Raw genomic sequence first — 23,451 nt, 5'->3', positions numbered from 1 at the left:
GGCCATGGCCCTGCCTTTGTAACTTCTAGGATTCACCGCTATGCCCCCTCCCGCAACCTCCGCTCCCTGCACCATAACCTTCTCTCCGTTCCCCCTGTATGTATGTATTTGTTTTTTGTATTGCGCATAGTTCACCCGTTAGGTCTCGTAGCGCTGACAGATGGGTAAAGACAAAACAGAACCAGTATGTATGGAAGTGGATGACTAAGGTTTGAAGAGCAGAGTTTTTAGGTTCTTACGAAAAATGATCAGATTAGGTTCTGCTCTCAGATCTAAGGGAAGTGAGTTCCAGAAAGAGGGACCGATTTTTGAGAAGCATCTGTCTCCGTTCCTCACTGTGCGGACTCTGGGCGTCTTTAGCAGTAGTTGGTTGGAGGAGCGAAGATTTCTCATTGGGCTGTGTCGGTGCAGTTTGTCTCTGATGTATGCTGGTCCATGTCCGTTTAAGGATTTGTGGACTAAGCAGCAGACCTTGAATTTTATGCGTCTATTGACTGGTAGCCAGTGCAATTGATTCAAACAGGGGGCAGACGGGGTTCTTGGTGGGAGACCCAATGCTAGCCTAGCTGCACTGTTCTGGATGGTCTGTAGTTTGGCTATGTTAGAGGCATTTATGTCTGCAAACAATGCATTGCCATAATCCAGCCGGCTGGTTATTAAGCTTTGGATTAGTGGTCTTCTGCTGGTTAGAGGAAGCCATTTGAATATTTTTCTAAGGCTTTTCATAAGGCCTATACAGGTATGTACCACTTTGTTAACGTGTGGTTGCATTGTAAGTTGGTCATCCATTAAAATTCCTAGATTTCGGACTGTGCTTTTGGGTGGGGGGCATTGACCAAGTTCAATGGGCCACCAGTCCTGTTCCCATATTTGATGTGCCTTTCCGAACAGCATAATTTCGGACTTTTCCGCATTAAGCATCAAAAAGTTCTCAGTCATCCATTTTTTGATGGCCACCATGCAGGATTGAAATCTGATTTTGGTGTCGCCTGGCTCAGGACCCATGGTGACCAGGATCTGTGTGTCGTCAGCGTATGAGACTGTTTGGAAGCCATGATCTTTGATTATTTTGGCCAGGGGGGACATATAAACGTTAAACAACGTTGGGCTCAAAATTGAGCCCTGGGGGACGCCAATATTGTTATCAGTGGTTTCAGACAGGAAGGGACCGGTTTTGACTCTGGATTTCCTGTCTGTCAGGTAGCTTTGCAGCCAGCCCAGCGCCTTGCCCCTGACACCAACCCCCACCAGTCTCTTTATTAGTACTGTGTGGGAGATGGTGTCGAACGCTGCAGAGAGATCCAACAGAATCAGGATTGCTGATTTCTTTGAATCGATGGCAAGGCGGATATTATCCACTATTTCGAGTAGAGCCGTTTCCGTACTGTGGTGGGCTCTAAAGCCTGATTGGGTGGCGTCTAATATCTTGTTGTCTTCTAGGTGTTTCATTAGTTGGGAATTTATAGTAGTCTCCATCATTTTGCCAAACAGGGGGAGGAGGGCTATTGGGCGATAATTAGAAAGAGTTGTGTGGTCAGCATTGGTTTTTTTGATGATAGGTCTGATTGTTGCTTCCTTCCAGCTGCTTGGGAAAGTGCTTTGTGCAAGGGACGTATTAAAGATATTGGTAAGTTCAGTTGCTATAGCTGGTCCTATTTTGGCTAGAATTTGTGAGGATGCTGAGTCGTTTGGGGATCCTGATTTAATCTTCCCTAGATTCTTCATTACCATATCTGTGGTAAAGGGGCTGAATTCTAATAATTGCATGGTGTGAGTCGTGTTCTCCATATTTGAAGGGTGCAGGGGATGTGGAACATCAGTGTTGGGGGGGGGATTAGGGAAGGACATATATATATTATTTATTTTATCCTTGAAATACACTGATAGCTGGTTTGCCCATTCCTGGGATTCCAGTGCATTTGCTTGGCAAGGTAAGGGATTCGTAAAGTCTTTCACTATTTTATATAGTGTTTTTTGGCAGCTCCCTGCTTGATCTATTTTGTCGGCAAGATAGTTTTTTTTTGCTGTTGCAATATGCGCCATATATTCATGATGGGAAGTTTTATATTTGGCTTTATCGTCTGTGTCTTTAGTTTTTCTCCAGCGTCTTTCTAGAGCTCTTGTGGCAACTTTTAATCTCTTCAGTTCAGGGGTGAACCAGGGACTGCTTTTTATGGGGCGTTTGGTAGGGCGTTTGGGGGCTATTGTGTCGAGAGTTTTTACAATGGCTTTGTCTAAGTCTATTGCCATCTGAGTCGCCGATTGGGAGGCAGGGGGAGGAATAAAATGCCTCTGGAAAATATCAGTTTGTATTTTTGACCATGATCTGGACAGACTCGATTGTTTGGGGGGTCTGGGGTTCTTGGAGTTTAGTTTGATAGAGAATTTTATAAGTGAGTGATCGGTCCATAATACAGGGGTGAGATCATTGATGGATAGTTGTTGCGAGTTGGAGCAGACAATGTCGAGGCAGTGTCCTGCAATATGCGTCGGGCCTGTCTCTAGTATTCTCAGGTCTAGTGCATGTATACTGTTGCACAGTTCAGCAGTATGGTGATCCGTTTGGCATTCTAAATGGTAGTTTATGTCTCCTAATAATAGGAAATTTTTACATGCAAGGACGTGGGGTGTGAGAATGTCTAACATTTGGGTGGCGAAGTTCGTTTTCGTGATGGGAGGTCTATAAACTAAGGCCCCCTTCCAGGATTCCACGTTATTAAGTAGCAAAGAGAAAAATAAAAATTCGCCCCAAGGCGCCAGATGAGTCTCTATAATAGTAATTTTTATGTGCTCTTTAAATATGATGGCGGTGCCACCTCCTCTTTTGGATTTCCTATCCAATCTAATGATCTTATAGCCCTCGGGTAAGGCTATAGCTATATCTGGGGTGGAGTGGTCTTGAATCCATGTCTCTGTCATGAAAAATAGATCGGGAGCCTCTTGATCGAGCACTGCCCAAATTTGTATGGCGTGCTTTGGGAGGGAGCGCACGTTACCATAGATGCATGTTAGAACAGGAGATGTGGTTGTTTGGGGGGATTTTGTGGGGCTGGTGTTTAAGGCTAGTAGCTGGTCTTTCGAATAGGTGATCATTCTATAGTGTTGGCAATAGTACCTGGGGAATGGGCGAGCGTGGCGTCGTGCGTCGGTTCCCAGGCGGTGACAGGCGAGGACAGGCCTTGACTTTGACGCAACTTAGACGCGCCGCACGCGCGCCGCTGCGCGTGTCCGCTCTGCGCACTCACTTTTGAAGTGTGGTGGGCGGGACCTCGCGCCGATCAGGCTAGACCGCTAACCGGTGGTAGCCGGAAGTGTATAGGCAAGCAAGGATACTGTTAGGCTTCTCTTCAGTATTATGCCCCCAATGCTATGTACATTCTGACAAGTTTCCCTGGCGGATTTCGTTGCGACGCTGTCGTCGTTCGTAAAATGCTCTCAGTGGTAGAAAACAATAAAATCAATTACTGCGAGTAAATTTCAGTGCAATTACAAGTTTTAAAATAAGTCTCTGAGGCTTAGCAGCGCCTCCTTCCTTCCGGATTCTGTTTTGATAATGTCTCGGCGGGTCCGCTCTGCGCACTCACTTTTCAAGTGTGGTGGGCGGGACCTCGCGCCGATCAGGCTAGACCGCTAACCGGTGGTAGCCGGAAGTGTATAGGCAAGCAAGGATACTGTTAGGCTTCTCTTCAGTATTATGCCCCCAATGCTATGTACATTCTGACAAGTTTCCCTGGCGGATTTCGTTGCGACGCTGTCGTCGTTCGTAAAATGCTCTCAGTGGTAGAAAACAATAAAATCAATTACTGCGAGTAAATTTCAGTGCAATTACAAGTTTTAAAATAAGTCTCTGAGGCTTAGCAGCGCCTCCTTCCTTCCGGATTCTGTTTTGATAATGTCTCCCTTTCAAGCGGAAAAAACATGGTGGCCTTGGGTTTTCTTTTTTGGCACCTAAACTATGGAATTCCTTCCCACACGAACTCAGGTCCACCTCCTGCTACACATCTTTCAGGAAAATGTTAAAAACTCATCTATTTTCCGTCAAGCATATGATGATTAATCCCTGCACCTCGCTCCCCACTATTGCTCTTCCGTTTTATAGCGCCATGAAACCAGTGGTGTCCGTGCGCTTTATAAAGAATTTTTACATTACATTACAGTACATTGACAAACACCATACCCTTTAATTTATGCAATATCTGTCTTACTCAAAGTTATTAGGATAAATACACCTCGGTCTTGGTGGCAGTAAGTAGAAAATCTTAACTTGTAACTACAGCTCCTTGGTAGTATCTATGGGCCCTTTGGGCATGGGTTTCTCCAGGGGAAGCGATGGTGTGCGATCCAACACTGCTACAGCTTCCAATGAAGAATGCAACTTTATTTTCGTGCTGGTAAAAAAGGGTTAGGTATAACAATGATGCTTTAAAAAGGCAATCGCATTGTCTATGTCCCAGTAATGAAGAAAATAATGTTTACTCAGTAGTCCCAAATTCTATTTAGCATGGAGCTGTACCTGGAATGTTAACTTTCGGTGGAGTGTTGCAGTGTTCTTGAACACCTTTATAGGTTGTTGGGTTTTATTACAGTAAGTTTACTTCAGGATAATGAATGGATAAGTGTACTTCAGTGACAGAGAATGGAATGCAATGTATTCACGTCAGTTCAAATTATTTGGCCACCGAATGTCTGTGTGGCTCCAGGTGCAAGGTAGTTGAGTATGGCAGAGTCCCTGTGGCTTAGCTCCCAGCATAACAGTAGTCTTGAAGCACCTAGAGCAGGGGCCCCACCAAGATGAAAGAGGCCAGGTCAAGCGAAGTCTGTGTCCCATTTTTTCCACCCTTTGTAGCGCTCCCATTTGTGCTGGGTTGAATGTATAACATTGTTCTGCATTCTGTCCATCAACTGCAGTTTTTGCATTTGTCACCCCGAGTGGGATGGGTATGCTCAGACGTGAGTCCCATGCTCTCCACACCACTGGAGTCAGGCTATCCTGGCTGAAGACGGCAGATAGCCAGAAACAGGTCCTAAGATGCTTGATTCCGGTCCAGCAAAGACATGGCTTGGCAGTTCGGGCTGGACTGTTCCCATGAGGCACAGGGTCAAGGCTGATTTGCATATGGCCATGTCTGAACTGGGGTGGTGTCGAGTGCAAAAAAATGATGGATTTAGGCCCAGATCTCTGTACTGGGGTGAATGTATGACATTGTTCTGCATTCTGTGCATCAACTGTGGTTTTTGCAACTGACATTTTTCAGCATTCCAATTTTATCCCTGTGACTTTGGTGCTGGTGTGAGATGCTGTATTGGGTATGTAACTGCCAACAACTGGGGAGAGATCACATTCTAAGCTTGTCTGATGAAGAGACTGCAAGAGAGCGGAGGGCGGGAACTTCCCTGTTCCAGCATCTTAGAAAAGCCAAATAAAGTAAACCTCTTCTAGGTGGGCGGTAGTGGGGTAGAGACCATCAAGGGGCTCTCTGGCACCAACTGGACCAAGCCGTACCAGTACCAACTCGGAACTGTCATGTACATTCTATGTTTAACAGCGATTTCAATCAGACATCTGGTACAGTAATATCTAGCAAGGAAGTCCCAACAATTTCGGAAACTGAACGACCATCTACATGCTAGGGAATCAAGCTAAAGATTTAAGTTAATTAGAAAATGGTGTGTTACCCGGAGTGGATATATACATGCTTCCTGGTATATCAGAAAAGTCCTGCTTAGCGTTGGCTCATTACTGGAAACTCTACAGCTGCTCAATTTCTGGGGATGCTCGGAATACAACTAGAGGAAGAGGTGGGTTCAAGTAAAAATATCTGTGCTCCTGAACTACAGCTAGCTGCTACAACCACCAGTCACCCTATAACTTGGTATTAGGTAGCTTATAGACACCATAAAATAGTGCTTAAGCTCTGTTGTCTAATGTATTTGCTGATATGTGCAGCACCTCTAGTGGTCCTAGACTGTCAGATCCACAAGGGAACAACACAAAACTGGAAAAAGCAGAAAAGATTTTTTTAATACATGCTTAGGATTTCTGTTTCAGGAGCAAGTAACTTAGGTTTAACCACAGTTCTCAGGCATTGGGGCATTCATAGTCTCAAATGCTTTGAATTAAGACTAATAAGCAGCATAACAGAAAGGGTGGCACTAATACTAGTCTTATTGAAACGGGTTCCTGAGCACAGCCTGGTGCGCGCGCCCAGACAGGATGCCCAAGCTTTAGCGTTTCAGACAGTATGGCGAGTCAGTCTTGCTGCTGCTTTGTTCTTCTGGTGTAATATGTATGCACTCTCAGAGTAGGGCCTTCTTATTTTAATATGGCAGAAAGCTTGCCTCTGTTGCAGTGGCCCCTTACTTATGTCATCCTGACCTCACTCATCCACCATCTGTTGTCACCCCCGAAAAGTTCCTCCCTAACCTATCTCTATCACACACACACAGTCCCTTATCCCTTCCCACATATTCAACAGCTCAGCTACAAGTCTCTGTTGGCAAATTACTGAGAGTTCTTGTTAATGGAGTAATGATGCACTAGACCCATCCTATCCCCGATTGGGGTAGCCATTCTCCTGTTCCCATTTGCAATATGCATTTTTGGTCTTCGCTAAAGTTATCTGGAAACTGCTCTAACAAATTGAGATTTTGTTCAGAGTTACCCTCTGCCTCTATGGACAAAAGAAGTTACCCTCTGCATCTATGGACAACAAACTAGCTTATGCCTGTTTCAAATCGTAACACTTGGAAGTCACTTTGCTCGTCCGGATCCTTACATACAAATGAAAAATTAAAGGCAGAAACACTTTGAAGTTCCCTAAAATTTATGTGTAGCGGATTTTGTTGACCACTGGCCAGAAGCTGATAGAACCTGAAGGAAAGCAATAACCCAAATTTAGGCATGTTATCAGAATTAGTTATGGCTCTAGTTTCTAAAAGGAGAGGTTGAGAGAGTGGTCTGTCACTGGGTGTAGGAAAGGTCGTTTTTAGGCACCCCTGTAATTTAATGAATCAGTCTTTCTCCCCAAAAATACCCGCATCCACTGCCCTCCACAAATACCAGGTTATAGATACCCATTTTATACTTTCTTCTGTTGGCTCTGCCAGGTGCAAATGCACTTACTTTTGTAGCTGGTTCTGGCGCAAGGCAGCAATGCACCGGCCCAATGTGTGCAGCGATGTATTTATATTTGTGGCTTCTTTCATCCTGTCCCCAATCTTCTGATCTTTACAGCGCTCTGAGCCAGCCAAGTCACACAGAGAAAGCCTACAAAAAAGGGAGAAGTGAGTGAAGAGGAGGTAGAAGGGATGGGCATTTTAAAAGGTGGCGAAGGGGGAACAAAGCCTCACCAAGAACAGCGGTGTGAGCTAATTTGGGAAAGAAGTGAACAGGCAAATGATATTGTATTTAAAACAAATTAATATTATTATACACTAAAACATTAACACACAATTTAAGGCTACGGAACTGTACAAAGTCCTGTGTTAACTCACTCGCTTATTTTGGGCACCAAGTCGGTCCCTCCTTGAAGATGTAGGATCCGGATGGAGAAAATACTGTGACTGTAAGGTAAAAAATAATACTTCAAGTTACTTTGAAATATTAACACATGCACCTACTGATCCTTTTCCCACTGGAAAAGGAACCAATATGGATACAATCTTGCCACAAATGTAAATCTAAATGTAAATGTAGATGTACTTATATAGCGCAACCTGTCACCCAAAGGGCATCCTGGCGCTTGCTTAGGGAACCCGTCCTGGTATTCCCCTGTGAGAGGCCCCGGCAGGGTGTCCACAGGGTGAAAGCCAGGCATCCCGCCGCGAGGGGCCGAAGTGGAGATTAAGCAAGCTATTGCCCAGAGTTGCAGAGTGAGACCCCGTGAGTCGAGTAGGCACCGGAGCGAGAATTATCGAGGCCGTGGAATTTTGAGCCCGAGACCCGCTGAGGCGGGGAATCAAACCCTGGTCCACGGTCGATCCCAGCTTCCGGGTCTGCCGCCTCTAACCACTGAGCCACACTTCTCCACACACACAACTGAACGCATGCTGTGCCTCATTACAAAACACAAGCCCCTCGCACACCACACCTCCCTTTCTAAAGAGCCATTCTAGCGACGCCATCTTGGATATGCTCCCACAAATTTTTTTTGGGTACAACTGAACCTTTCTCCCATCCATGCTGCTTTAGACATATGGGCAAATGTTTGCTCCGATTCACACCCCTAGATAAAAACGCTAGCCACACACATGCCACACACTGGCACCAAGCAGCTATTTTGATCATTGGCCAAGCCTGTTCACAGGAAACTCACCTCAATCATGCCCTCACCAAACAATACTATGCTACCAAAATACACATACTCATGCTACCAATTCCTATCATCTGGGTTGGACCTCATCCCAGATTTGATCCCCTTCACCACCTGACAAACAGCTATAATTTTGGTTCAACAGAACCAGTCCTCATATGGTTTTCAAAACCCCCTTCTCTTGCCAGAACCATCGTTTTCCCCTGGTTTAAATAAGCATTACAGTTTTCACTTGTGGTTGAAACCCTACATCCCACATCAACCATTACAAGAGCACTTGCTCCCTACCTCCTGCAGCTCTGATTAACAAGAGGCTATTCACTGCCTTCCCTACCGCCTCACATAACCTGCAGGTGGAGGCTGGTTTCAGCTGAGGAACACCCTGTTCCCCATTTCTCAATCACAGATTGCTTCCCCTCTGACTGGAGATCTACTTCATAGTACATTCGTTTTACTGGCCTCAAACTGCGGCACACCCCAAATGCCAATTAGTTTAGTCTCCAATGGAACAGCCCTTTTTCTCACAGGCCACTATATAAAAGAATAGTTTCCACCACCTTTGCATCAACCACCTAACAACTAGATTATACTAATAGATGTGCCAATGGAGACAAAATCAGTCAAACTGCCAGACTCTTTGCCTTCAAAGAACCAATCACACCAGCAATTAACTCTCCACAGGCTGCACAATATTGCACAACCCCAAAAACAGTAATTCACAGTCATTTGGATCCACTGAAATACACAAATTGTTTGGTGAGCATCCTTCCATTCTCAAGGCACCACATCTTAAACTCCTGTTTGAATAGCTAGCCACAAGCCACTTCCTAAAACATCAAGCATACAGCTACAATAACTGTCTTTGTCCCATTTGTTCTTCCCTCGTTTCATGGTGTGCTTCGATAACTTATCCCTTGGCCCCACAAAGCGCTCAAAACTTGCAACAAGCCAGTGAGAGCATTATAAAATAATAAAAGGAATGAAAGATCCACCTAATTTCCAGCCCACCAAATTAAACAATCCCTTTCACCTGCGGCTGGAGCTCTGGTTCAGGTGGGTGCTAGCAAAACTCTGGTTCTTTCGACCGACTCTCAGGATCCTCCAGGCTTCATCAGCGTCGCAGACATTAATCCAGTTCAGGTCTGGTGGAAGAGGTATGGTTACAGTATCTCTACAGATCTATTATGTGATGGTTCAACTACTAAAGCTCTTCATAGTTTCACTGATAAGCCGCCCAGGTCAGAGCTGGATAGTGACGCCTCAACTAAGTCTATGCTTGGCCCATACGACTTCACAATGTTGTGCCTGACCTGCACTTGATTTTAGCTATTAGCACATCACGTTTCTCACACTACCATTTCGGAGCTGCATCATATAGGACTTTGCCTTTAGAATTTCCCGACCAGGTGACTCATCCTTGTGAAATGCTGCCCCACTATACACCAGTTTCTCTTAAGTCAGACATTTCTTTTACCCCTCTCCAGGCAGTTCTTCTATAACAGAAAGCCTAGAACCCCAACAAAGCAGTCCCAATTTGCCCCTCCCTAATATCCAAGTCCTCACCTTTAACATATGGACTCCCATTCTTATCTTCGCACAGACGTAGGCTCTGCCTCTTGCCATTATTTGGTCCAGAATCAAGCAGATCGTAGATGAACTCATTGTAGATCTCGAAGAAGGAAACCCATATGGAGAACTGGGATTCATCTGGCTCCTCGAGGGAGACCGCATCAGAGTACGCCCAGCGAGAACTCGTATCTGGGATCAGAGACAAAGGAACTAGGCACAGGCAGACTGGCAAGTAGGAACATTCCATAGTTCAGAGACAGGTGACCAGTAGCATCTTTCCCATGACCATACCAGTTTGAGCTGCATCCACTCTCACAAGGGTCTTAGTTACCACCCCTCTCCAAAAAAAGTTTTATCATCCGCAAAAAGTGCATTTCACAGTGGATTCGACCAACAGAGATGCAAGCTAGATCAAATAAGTTCTGTCTGCTGCTGCTCAGGGCTAGCCCAAGGCAGGTGTAGCCTTTTATTACACTAGCCCGCAGTACCTCCTTCCGGCCAGGAGAAAAACACCATACCAGATCTTAGCTATATCCTGGATAGTGTATGCTTCACAAGACTGTGCAATACATAACCTTAGAATGAAACCAAACTCATGTACTTGCACACACTTAAGATAATGTGAGGCAATTCCAGAGTCGTGATTGCACTGCTGCCGTTATCCCCAGCTCAACAGCTCCATCACAAAGTGGGTGCCATTCGCCTTGACCTCTAAGGGCTGTCATAGTTCATCCCGAACACTGCACTTTGTAAACAAATCCTCCATGACCAAACTTGCCCCAACACTGGGACAGGATATCAGAGACACCACCCCCAATCATCCCCCCACCACCACCTTTCAGAATAAAGTCATTCTCACCATACACGCAGGGTAGTGTTCACCTCCAACTCCCAATGTTGGCAGGGAGTGATACCCCTTATTGACAACATAGTACTGAATGCCTCAAACATACCTTCAAGAAGACTGTTGGTCTGAGTGTTGAATTGACTAGTAGAAGAAAGACCAGCCACTCCACTGTCAAAACTTGTGCTGTGTGTCTGTGGCTCCGTGCTGAGGCTCCTCTTCAGGGGTGTGAACAACTCCTCCTGTGAAAGTAAATCACTCAGCTGGTCACATTCCACTTCCTTTGCTTACTGAAGGGACCATTTAAACCTACAGGGTAACTAATACAGTTCCAGGACGAATACACTAGCATCCACTGACCAACACCAGTGACCAGACCCTACAGAACAAACCTGGACAATAAATTAGAAGCAAAACATGCATGTGCTGTTACTCAGGGTCCAAGACTAACACCCTAACCCAGCAAGCCAGAATATGCACACCAAGAGCTTGCTACTAAACTTAACTGAAACTATTATGGTTAAAATTGTTTTTATTGAATGAGTTGCAAATATTAACAATACACCAACCTACAACCACTGGCTGGCGGGGAGAATCTTATTCAAAGTCAAACTTTATTAAAGAGTAAAGGAAAGAGACAAGGGGGGAGTGAAAGAAGGTGAAGAGGAGACTGAAAGGGACAGAGGAGATAGAGGACAGGAATCCACCCACAGCTTGTGGTATGACTCAGTAGGGGTCTAGGACTGATTGTCGTTCTGAGGGAGTGCCGGGTCCGGTATAGGAGTCGTGGGGAATCGCAGGACTCGTAGATATCAGGGACAGGTAAGCTCTAAGAATTCTGAAGATAAGTATGCCACAGTAGATCCCCAGGTCTTATCGAATTTGGGCAGTGTGTGGTTGATCCCCGATGTGATCCTTTTCATCCCCACCACCTCCACAACCTGTGGAGCCAATCTTACTTAGTCGGGATATCGGGTGAGCCCCACTTGGCCAGGAGGGCCTGCTTGGCTGCCCCCAACACTAGAGCAGAGTTAGTGAATCTGTGGGGCGCATCTCAGGGGGTGCGCACACTCCACACTAAGATCTTCCCTTTGTTGGGGTTTTGCTGTCCTGAGTCGCAAGTCTTCACCCATTTCAAATGGGATTTTTATTTATTTATTGTAGAGCTCCGGTAACACAGGGTTGGAGGGAGGGGAAATAGATTAGACACGAAGTGCGTGTTTTTGTGATGTAAAGAGCTGAGTTAACTGTCCCAGGAGGGGGTTAATTCTCAAACCTGAAATGCTTCAGCTGCAGTGGGAGGCACGAGTCTCCTGCTAAAAACGAAAGCGAGGAAAAAGACAGTCCTGTTCCTTCACGTTTGATTTCATAGCTGAGGAGAGAGTCCTAGCCTCCCACTGCAGCTGAAATGACCGTCTGTTCCTTGCTTTCAGTTTTAGCAGAGGAGACATCCTGCCTCCCACTGCAGCTGAAGCATTTCAACTCTACAAGTTTAACTCCGTCCTAGGAAAGTTAGCTCTTAACAAAAGGAAACAAAGTTTCTTGTAAATTTGCACAGGGCTTCAAGTAGCCAAAAGAAAAATGCCAGCCAGCCATGTGTTTAAACAGCCTGCAAATTCATTGTCTTGACACTAAATATGATTATAAAGAAGTATGTATACATTTGTAATGTGACTTTTCTGTCTTTGTTCCATTTTATTATCAGTCCTGGATCATTCAGGCATCCCTAGAACACAATAAACAGTGCTTCTATTTATATTTGCTGTGCAAGGTATGCACACACAAGTGCTGACAATACAGCTTTTGGCGACTATTTTTTTATTTTTGTACTGCCTGGGACATCAAAATAATGAGCTGGCAACCCGAATCATAAAACTGGAAGTTTGTTGTAAGATCAGCACATTTATTTCCTCCAACCCGATCCCTGGTTAATGCCATAATAGCAATAGTTTAACATATCCTAAACCCTATGCTGTCAGTAGCATGCTGAGTTACTGCAAGTGTTCCGTAATGTACCCTGCATTCAGACAACAAACTCTTCATTCTCGCCCTTCACTTTCACGCTCACCTTGCACTCACAGTAATCACAATGCACTCACTGATCACCTTGCACTCACACAATTCCCTCAATCACTGCATTCACAGTGCTCATTCTGCACTCACAATGCACTTGCGCGGTTTACCCTGGTACCTCACCCTGCAGTCAGACAAGCAAACTACTCACCCTGCACTCATGTGACACTTCACTCACCTGTCCTCCTTACTGCTCAATCTGCAATCTCTCGCAAATAAGACCATTATTAACCATACATTCATTCGTCCCACTCTGCACTTACATCCGCGAGCAAATTCATATGGTCACCTCACTCACCCTGCAGTCACTCCTCTTACCCTATCACACTGTTGCATGGCTCACCCTGAACTCACATGGTACTCCTACCACCCACACAGCACAGAGGGTTAATATACCTGCTACAAAGAACGTGCACCATGCAGATCAAAGAACTGAATGTGACTAAACAATGAGTAGTGCTATAAAAATAAAAATGTTTGCCAGAAAGGTGTAAATACCGTTTTGTTTCATTTCTTTTTAATGTGATTGATGTGAGAGTCTATTACTATTTGCAGAGAAATGTTTTTGTTTTATGCAACAACCATAAAAAGTTTATTTTAGATCAAAAGGAGTCCTCACATATGAGAAATTGGAGGATATCACAGATATTATTTGCTGCAAAATTTGTGGGCTGCTGCTTTGTTACAACAGTGAAAACACTCATCACTATCTCTGAATATTAGATGTAAACACTTAGAATTTCGACCATAGCGCCTGTGCACTGTTAGTAGCCTGGCTAAAGATGGTATGGCAGAGCTGAAAGTGAATCATTTAATCTAAAAGCTCTTCCGAACAGGGCCCCCCAAAATAGTATTGGCCCAGGGCCCCCAAAATCCTCAACATGTCTCTGCCACCACAAAGTCTGTCAGACAACATTGCTCTGAAGTAAAATAGGCAACATCATTCAATTATTATCAGTTCTATTTTTTTTAAACATAAGCTAAACGCCCACTGTTTCAGGCAAGCAACTTATTGTACTACTAAGGAATTCTCAATTAGGTGTTCGTTCAGCGCCCTCTCTGTGGACTTTCACCTTTGTCTTCGGATCCAAGAACTGATTGGTGGGCAATTATCCCATTATAATGCTGCCTAAAACGTTTGGTAATGGTTTCTAGAGAAGAATTGTTTCTCATGTACTAACTCGGAGGTAAGGGGTGCTCGAAAAATCATAACACTGTCTCCATTACAGTCAATGTTTTGGCTGAAAATGTCTGCAGAATATTAAGCTTTAAGAGAAACTGCTATCAAAACTCTCTTGCCTTTCAGTTCGTCCTATTTGTGTGAGATTGGGCTCTCATCACTTGCGGTACTAAAGACTAAGTGTCCTCCAAGACTGGATGCAGAACACAACCTGAGGATGGCAGTGGCAAAAATCCATCCACAGTCTATGTGGCTAAAAACGGCACACCTGTCACATTCATTTTGGTGGCGTTATTATTAATCTGTCATGTTTAAAACAAAGCATACTAGTAAAAACAATTTGCACACATTTTATCTTGGAAAATTGTGTTTTGAGCTGTGTAATAAGCCTTTGTCATTTCACCACACCCACTCACAAACCTGCAGACACTCAACTCAAACACTGCATTCACAGTGCTCATTCTGCACTCACAATGCACTTGCTCTTCTAGAGTTGAACATTATTTGCCGGATATGGCCCGTGATATGCGTGTGGCGGTCGATTATGAAGTGTACCAGATTCCAGAAATTTATGTCAGGTGATGGACAAGTAATCTGTTTTGATTTTCGTTCCCTTAGTCTCTGTAGTGTTTTATCTCTCACTAGACCACCAGATTATTCTATGTGTTGAATATGTTAGGAGTTGGGGATTGAATCTGGTTAGGTCTCTAAACATTTCCCTGTGACCCTTGCTCCCCTTGGGAGTGTTGTGTTGTAGTAAGGTGATGGGGGGCCAATATCTAAAAAAATTCAGCTGGGGGGGCTCAACCTACAAAAGTTTGAAGACCTCTGCACTAGAGTGATCACCCTACCCCTACAGGACCGGAGAGGGTAACAAACTATTAAAGCTCACATAAAAGGAAACTACCCTGCTCTTTACCCACTTAAAGAAAATGCTCAAACTCTTGCAAACCAATTTAGGGCGTTGTTACAGTCTCTTGCAGTATAAAAAGCCTGGAAAGTCACAACTCACAAACATGCGTGATCACCCAAATAGCTCTATACACAACATTTCATGATCGATACAGAATAGCTGGGTCTTAACCAAAATGAATCATTGTGACAACACTGCATGAACAGAAAAAACTTAGAAGCTATTGCTGTAGATCTCCCTAGGGTCCTTTTTTCTCTCAGGGGACCGAATCTCAATCACCAACAGCAGTTAAGTTGTTCCAGTAGCAGAACACTCAATCACTGATCCAACCATGACCAACCGTACCCTGGTTCTTTAGGGTTAGGTCGACCACAACTAAAAAAGTAAAAATCTCAAGAACCACAAGGAGTAACAGTTCTTGAAATCAGAATGACTGGCAACTAAAATAACAGGACTCAACACTCGGATTGTTACAATAGACAGACTATTAGTCATTCTGGGGAGCACAGGCTCCATTAAGGGCACCAGATGGGTCAGGGACTGTGCAGACCCACCACTTTCAAGGTCAGCTGTCAATAGATCACAATTATATGACTAGACAGCCCAATAGGTCAGAGATCATGTAGCACACTCAAACAACACAGGCGACCTTCTCATGAGCAGCACATAAACGGGGGTCCCACTGGTTCTCACCTCTAGCCAGTTCACTTGCATATCAAAGATCACTTGTGTCCGAAACATTATGGTAAGGTCTCTCAGGTATGGGTATCACAAAGTCCTTCAACTGGAGAGACATATAAAAGGGCATGCGCCTCTAGATTAGAATCAAACAGCGTCATTGCCAGTCAGCACATAGGTTGTGTATAGGTTGCAGTAGTCACCCTTCCAAAGAAAGGCAGGCAGACTTTGGGTTTCACACAGGAAACCTTTGTTGACAAATCAAACAACAAGGAGCTCCTCTAATGAGGTTGCATGGCTTGAGTTCACTAGCGGAAAGCTCACTAGAAAGAGGGGTCCAGAAAACAAAAGCAGAACGAAAAAGTTGCAATACAGTTTTACTAAGTCATGCCAGTCGCCCCAATAACAGTCTGCAAATCAAGAGAGCCCAGGTTTGGCGAGACAGCGATGCAGAATTTGCAAATTATGAAATGCCAATGGTAGTACATAGATAAAATCGGTTCCTTAGACCCAATGACCTCGGACAACACCTAGCTCAAGTAAGGATATGTCGAAAAAGGTTTTACCGACTGCTTCTAAATACCCTCTCTGGAGGTAGGCGATGGTAGACCCCTAAACGGGGTAATCACTACTCCTGTAAAATGAAAACTTTGAAAGGGAACCGATAGCTCGACCTCTGGATGAAGGAAAACCCCAGTTTCAACAGTGTAGAACACAGACACCCAGAGGATGTTGAGTCCCCAATACAGGGAGAAACGTGGTAAACATCTACTTACAGGTAGACACTTAAATCGATAAAGCTGATCACAGACTTTAATCTCAGAAACCAATGGATGCTGTTTGTGGATGGGAATGTGCAAACAAACTCCTTGATGTTATACACATTTCAACACTCCACGATTTGAGGTAGTGTGATCATATGAAAGGTTTCTACCTTAACAAGGGAATTCTAGAGAGCATATTTCGCTCCGGAGGTCCTAATGTTGATGATTGGGGAAAAGTCTTGATTTTGAAGAAATCTCACTTGCGTACTTTGATGCATGGTGCCATAATGGCTGAATATTTGCAGGGGAATTTTGCGCCCTCAGGTCTAATCGTCACAAATGCCCCCACCTATTACTTCAGGATAAAGCTTTTCTCAAGGATTGGTCTTTAATCGCCTGGCGCTGCACGTGAGATTGGCTAATCCTGATAATAAGTACGGCGAAACGGGTAGCAGATGCCATTTTAATCGAGATACAGGTATTGGAAGCTCATATCAAGACCACCATCACGGCTACTTTTAAAAAAAAAGAGTCATGAAGAATCGAACAAAACAAATAAAGAGTTCAAAGACTCGATACTTGTATCCAAAATTGAGAAATTTAAGAAAGATCTGGCTAAGTTCAAACATGAGGTGGTTTATCCTTACACCAGCGATAGCTACACCCCTCCAGAGTTTAATAGGAAGGGACGGAGATACGGTTCAACCTATTCTGGTAGCAGCGTCGAAGACAACACAAGTGATTCTGAACTTCCTGAAACTAATAGACAACAGTTCAGGGGTCGAGGGAGAAGATCCACTTGGAAAGGTCAGTCCGTACCTCATTTCCAACAATAGTGGCCTCCTACACCATGGGGATTTCCACCTCAGCAATTCCAGCCACCAGGAGGTCCGTTTCAGAGAGATCCACAAGACTTCAACAATCAGTCTTTATTAGGGTCTGGGCCAGGCAGGTCCCGAGGCAGAAGAAGAAATTGGCAACCACAAGTACATTGGAACCAACCACCATCACTGCCGCAGCAAATGGGCATGTGCAGCCAAACCAAGAAGAACCTACTACAACCAGAGACGAGTGCAGAAGCGGTCTAATAGTGAATTTGAGCAGAAAAATCTTAACTTATGATGAAGAATGTGTTCTCAATAGAGGACTCTGATTCGTAGCAACGTCTGATGGAGATGATTTCCAAGTACAGTGCGAACTTGCGAGATTTTTTGCAAGATACGACTGCACTATTTCTTCAAAGATAGAGACCTGACACGGTCTTCTACAGAAATGGTAAACACTGGTTTAAAGAAACGGTCCACCTTCAATCCCCCTCTACAAAGTATACCACCACAATTACTCACTTTTGAGAGGGCAATGCAAGAAGAAATCACAGTTTTATGTAGAAACAAAAGAAGTAATGACAGAAATTTACCTAAGAAAGAACAAGCAGCTCTACGAGCTCTCACTCAAGATCATGATATAACCATCAAGCCCGCAGACAAAAGCGGTGCATTTGTGATCTTCGATACTGAGGCATATCGAGCAGGGTGCTTAAGACAACTGGAGAACAAGTCTTATCGTCCTCACAAAGAAGACCCAACAGAGAGAATCAGGAAAGCTATCACCGAAATTGTGGAGGAAGCAAGTAATGAAGGATGAATCACACCACAAGAGGCTGCATTTCTCCAGACCACTCATCCTGAAATGCCATACTTTTATACTTTGCCAAAAAGTACACAAAACCCAACGACCCCCACCAGGGAGACTGAATTTCTGGGTTAGGTTCAATTCTTAAGCCATTATCTACTTTTGTTAATTATTTCTTGAGGCCCATAGTCACCAAGATGCCCACGTATCTTCAAGATACGAAGGACGTTCCACGTCTCCTACCCACTGTGGAATTCGACACGGCGAGGGACCTTTTAGTCTCCTTCGATGTCGAATCATTGTACACATCCATCCCTCAAGATGAGACGTTAGATCCAATTGCCTCTCTCTTGAATAACACCGACCTTCATTCCATCACTCTGGTCCACTTGATCATGACCCTGGCCCATGAAAGAACATTTCTTCAAGTTTGAATAAACGATTTACCTCCAAGTCTCTGGCCCGAGTATGGGGAGTGTTTTTGCGCCTAGTTTGGAGAATTTTACGTCCACACTTTTGAACAAGAGCATGTGTTGACTTCCGATATTCCCTTCCATGAGCCGATCAGACTATGGAAGCGATATATCTGACGTTTTCGTTGTGTGGCATGGAGATCTATACTCAGTTGTACAGTTCCAACAATGGCTCAATACATGGAACAACTTTTTGAAATTGACAGCAGAGGCACATAAAAACAGAATAGCTTTCCTTGACTTATATATTTTTGCCACACCAACAGGTTTGGAGAGTAAAATGTACCGCACACCAATGGCTCGCAATTCCCTTCTCAGGTATGATAGCCAACATCCAAAGGCCCTGCTGGACAATTTGCTGTATGGCCAATTTCTACGGGTGAGAAGGAATTGTTCTACTCCCAAACAGTATAAACACGCCCGGAATCTGTCCTAACAATTGACAGAGAAGAAGTATCCTCGAAGACTTACCAAACGAGCATACAAACGCGCTGCCAATAACCACAGGGAGGCACTATTAGAACCACCCGTTGACAAACCACCCCTGCGGAGTTTGACCGTTGTTAATACGTTTAGCGCGTTAACAAATGGCATCCAGAAGTGTATTTGTAAGCATTAGCGTCTTCTGAACAGTTGCAAGGATAAAATTCCACTTCCGCTGTTCTCATTGAAAAGAGGTACCAACCTACGTGACAAATTGGTGCACACACGACCAAAGGAGCAAGGACCAAGGAGAGTTGGTACACTCTGGGACGTACCGGCAGTCCAGGGCCATTTTCCCTGCGGTGCTAGTGCAATTTGCCCACAGACAAGACACTCCAAAACAATTGACATTGGGACCAATAGATCTTGGGCACAAAGAGCTTTTTCTAACTGCAATAGTGACAAGCTGATTTATTCGATACAGTGCCCCTGTAAATGCCAATATGTGGGTATGACGACCCGCAAAGTTAAGCTCAGGATGCTAGAACACAAAAGCACCTTCAGGTGCAAAAAAAACAATACAAAACTCACAAGACATTTTGCAGAGTTTGATCATCAGGCTGATGAGTTCACATGGACTGTTTCAGAGAACCCATACATACCACGTCATGTGAGTGATTTAGCCAGATTTCTGTTTACAAAAGAAAAAAAATGGGTGTTTAAAACTGCATAGCGACACCTCAGGCTTAAATGATGCGATACCATGGACTGCCTTATAAAACCCCACTTTTATAGTCTAAAATGTGGCTGCTAATGCATTGGTTGGGATAAACCTGCAGGAACAAATCTTATAAGATTGTAATAGGCATATTCTTGGTGATAAGAACAAACTTCCCTTTGCAGTTCTCTAATTACTCCATAGGTGCGCTGTGTTAAAAAGGCACAGAGAGATGTGAATATCTTTATAAGCGGGACTACTGTGCTCCAAAGATTGATACAGTACTACGGCTTCCGGTTTAAGTGTTGTCATTCTGTGGTTTACAAATGCAGAAACACATACGATAAGTTTTGCTGCATACAAGAAACATTATGAAGATTCCAGTTGTCAAAAAAAGTATAATGATTGACTAAATCAGTCCCTACACTGTTATGAAAGAGGACTAGAATTAAATCTTAATCGTTATTTCCGAGAAACCCAATGAACTACTATTTCCGGGTACAGTGACGTCATTCTGTAGTTCAGACTGCAAAGCCTTTTAGCCCATGTCATAGGAGAGCGCACCTTACAATCTGGGTACGCCAGCTGTGAGATTTCTTATGTCCTCTACCGTTTGTATATATAGGCAGTTTGAAAAGGGGAATCTAATGGCAGTTAGCAAACAAACTGGGCGCTGTGGGATCCGTCTTTTAAACTAAGAACTTTGCCCCCTGATAAAGCTTAGGAGAGTTTTTGAGACGGGGTGGGGGGGCATGAGTGCAGTTAAATAATACACAGAGGAGGTAAGTCATTCTATTGTTGTGACACTGGGTTTTGAAAGAGTATCTCCACTTGCAAGTGAGAAAGGCTCAGTCACTGTTCAGTTTTAGCTAAACTGCAGTGGCTTTTTAGATATTATAGCGAATAGGAGACTTCCTTTTTTTCCAGTCTTTCCTATTGCTAGTTTTAGTTGCAGAATGTGACGATTCTAAGTTTTGAAGCACAACACTGAGTATCAAGAAGAGGGACAGAATTACAATGATGGTTTCTGTTTTCCTCTCCCCTTAAAAGCGGTTTCCCTCTACTTACAGGGCGGGGTCTCCTACACCTGAGTTGTGACCGGGGGAGGTTTTATCCTCGTACAAGACAGGCGAGCACACTAGCTTAATGAATTTAAAATAATGGATTAATATTCGGAACCTATGTGTATAAGTGGTAAACTATGGGTTTCATTGTAAAGATGAGATATTGTTTGGGAGAAGTTGCAATTATTCTATAATTTCACAATTAGGCCCTAAGTGTTTTTCTGTTACAGGCGTGAAAGGCACTCCACTTGTACAGAGGGACGATCACCCATAAGGTTGTATTCATTCCAACTTAATATACACCAAGGATTTGTCATCTAATTGGTAATGCAGTAGCAATACAGTTTGTTGTTTAAGTCCTGAAGAAAGCCTATGGCCAACAGTCAGCAAGTCTGAAACATGTCGACCTTATTGTGAGGCAGCCTATGCGTTCAAAGCTGCTTCTGCACTATTTTTAATCAGGCGTAGCAGAGATATTTGTTTTTTCTCTTCTAATTCCTTTTTAACTTCACTCACATGCACTGCACATATAACTCCATCACCCAAAGTAGCCAACATGCATTTCTGTGGCCTGTTACTAGGTGAACAATTGATCTCTTGCTGTCACTTCCTCCTATCGTGATTTCTGTGACCTGGTTGAAACCCGATCCACATGACTTTCCTCTGTGATCTAGAGGGGCAGTGGTAGGAAGGAAGGATATCCAAATGATGACACTGACCACACTGGTAGTTGATGGAAATCCTTCTGTTCGCAAAGGTATTTGCTTTTTTGCGCCCTTGAGGTTTAGCACTTGTTTGTGTGACTTGGTAATTCAGCTTTTTCTCCCGGTTGTAGACCACCAGATTTATTTGTTGATGTTCATAAACTTGTTTAAGTGCCAAAGATCCAAAAATAAAAACATTAATCATCCCACTCTTCTGGAGCACAAATAAGTGGATTAAAAACTTTTGAATAGGCAGTATTTACAAAAATAGGAGCATCCCTCTTCTGCTAAGAATAGCTTGTTGGCACATATCAGGTCAACAGTTCCACAAGGTTAAAACCAGACAATGGTGGCTTCAGTAGATGGTGGGGTAATCAATTTTAGTTGGGGATGAAGTCAATATGAGTGATGGAAAGCAAATGCACTGGCAAACCAGTTTGGACCATATCACATTATCAGACACCCAAATCAAACTTATTGCGAGTTCAATCTGACCTGGCCTTAACTAGGGAAGAAGGGAAAGGATGGGATGAGTCGAACATCTATCATGCAAGGGCCTGGCTACCACACAGTATCCTAGAGCTTGACATCCTACTGACCAATATGATCAAAGCAGCGCCAGAAAAGGTAGAGCTCCGACTTAAAATGCGGTATGGTTTACCAGTTATAAACTTGGGGGTTCGTCTGAATTTAGGAGACTGTCCCATTATCAGACTTATTTAGAAAGGTCATAGCGAATTGTTACAATATAGACTTAGATAATTGAAAGTAAGAGTAAAATTGGGGTAAACTAGTCTGATGTTTCACCGACACAATAGCATTATTTCAAGGATACCATGTTATGCTTCCTAGCACCTCAACAATATGGAAAAAAGCTAGAGTAGCAGCCTCACCTCTCGAAGGCTGGAGAGCAGTGCCGCTTTCTTCAGTTCTTCCTGTCGGACCTGTCTGCTATCCAACCACACCACTTCACTGGAGAGAGAAGGTTTCAAATCTGTCCCTTTATGCAAGCGATTCTGAATGCTGCTGAAGATCAGAGAAAGGGAGCGGGGCAGGATCCCGCCGTCTTTACTATTTCCTAGAGAGAATAGAGGTTAGAATAAAATTGATCAGCGATGCTCAAAAGAAAGGAATATTCTGTTTTTCAATGTATAACAATGTACCCATTCTGAGAATGCTGTGTAAAAATGCCAAACCAGCATGTTCTAATTTGAGACAACCCATCTCTATAAAAACATAAGCTGCCTTTACAGCCCACAAGGCAATGATGCTCTAAAGAGGCCTCTGGAGTAAGAGCAGGAAGCAATGAAAAACATTTCAGAGGTGTGAGAAAGTGCCATCTTTCTTGCATTGGTATGCCCCCACTTTTTTCTGACTGCTGATGTGCTTTGACTGAGTGTGCCCTGGGCTCCTGCCAACCAGGTACCCAGGGCCTGTGTTCCTTCCCTAAAACGGTGTTGAAACTAAAACCCAATTGGCATCTCTGGCCACCTGTCAGCCCCTAGTAAATGATACCCTAGGTACCCAGGGCATGGTGACCAGAGAAGACCCCTAAGGGCTGCAGCACTTATTGTGCCACCCTTAGGGGCCCTGTACCCTGACACCAACACACTGCCTTTGCAGGCTGAGTGTCTAAGAACTGAACTAAACAAAGAGTCGACATGGCACACATCCCTGTGCCAGGCCAACAATTCCACTGCCCTGGCATACATCAGTCACCCCTCTAGCTGGGTGCCCTATGCCAGTGGTGTGGGCACAGGGGCATGAGCCCTGTGCCCCTACAGTACCCAGGACCATTCCTGGGCACGGATACCATTAAGAGCATATGGTGCTGGGAGGTCAACATTACGAACTCCACAACACCATAATGGCTACACTGAAGACTGACCAGTTTGGTATCAAACTTTTCAGAACATTCAATCCACACGGATGCCAGTGTGGGATTTAACGAAAAATGCACCACAGAGGGCATCTAAGAGATGCCCCCAGAAACCTAACCACAATCCACGTCTGGACTGAGAGGCTGAGAGGGGTCTGTGTGCAGAATAAAGGAAATTTGAGCTAGCCTCATCAAAATATAAATAAATAATAACTCGTACATTCA

The 23,451-nt window shown here is 44.1% G+C and overlaps 1 protein-coding gene across 2 annotated transcripts in view; it reads right to left on the bottom strand.

Moving 5' to 3' along the window:
- The window catches only part of KIF20A (kinesin family member 20A), a 183,028-nt gene that overhangs the window by 71,827 nt on the left and 87,750 nt on the right, over positions 1-23,451 (bottom strand). For both annotated transcript variants that reach the window (XM_086931820.1, XM_086931821.1), the window contains exons 6-11: positions 22,241-22,425; positions 10,835-10,967; positions 9,876-10,070; positions 9,343-9,454; positions 7,495-7,563; positions 7,124-7,267 (exon numbers count right to left, since the gene is read on the bottom strand). In XM_086931820.1, the coding sequence (XP_086787946.1) occupies positions 7,124-7,267; positions 7,495-7,563; positions 9,343-9,454; positions 9,876-10,070; positions 10,835-10,967; positions 22,241-22,425 (838 nt within the window). The remainder of the gene's footprint in view (positions 1-7,123; positions 7,268-7,494; positions 7,564-9,342; positions 9,455-9,875; positions 10,071-10,834; positions 10,968-22,240; positions 22,426-23,451) is intronic.

This window comes from Lissotriton vulgaris, chromosome 7, assembly GCF_964263255.1.
Source record: "Lissotriton vulgaris chromosome 7, aLisVul1.2, whole genome shotgun sequence".
Taxonomy (NCBI): Eukaryota; Metazoa; Chordata; class Amphibia; order Caudata; family Salamandridae; genus Lissotriton; species Lissotriton vulgaris.
This window is presented reverse-complemented; position numbering and strand designations above follow the sequence as displayed.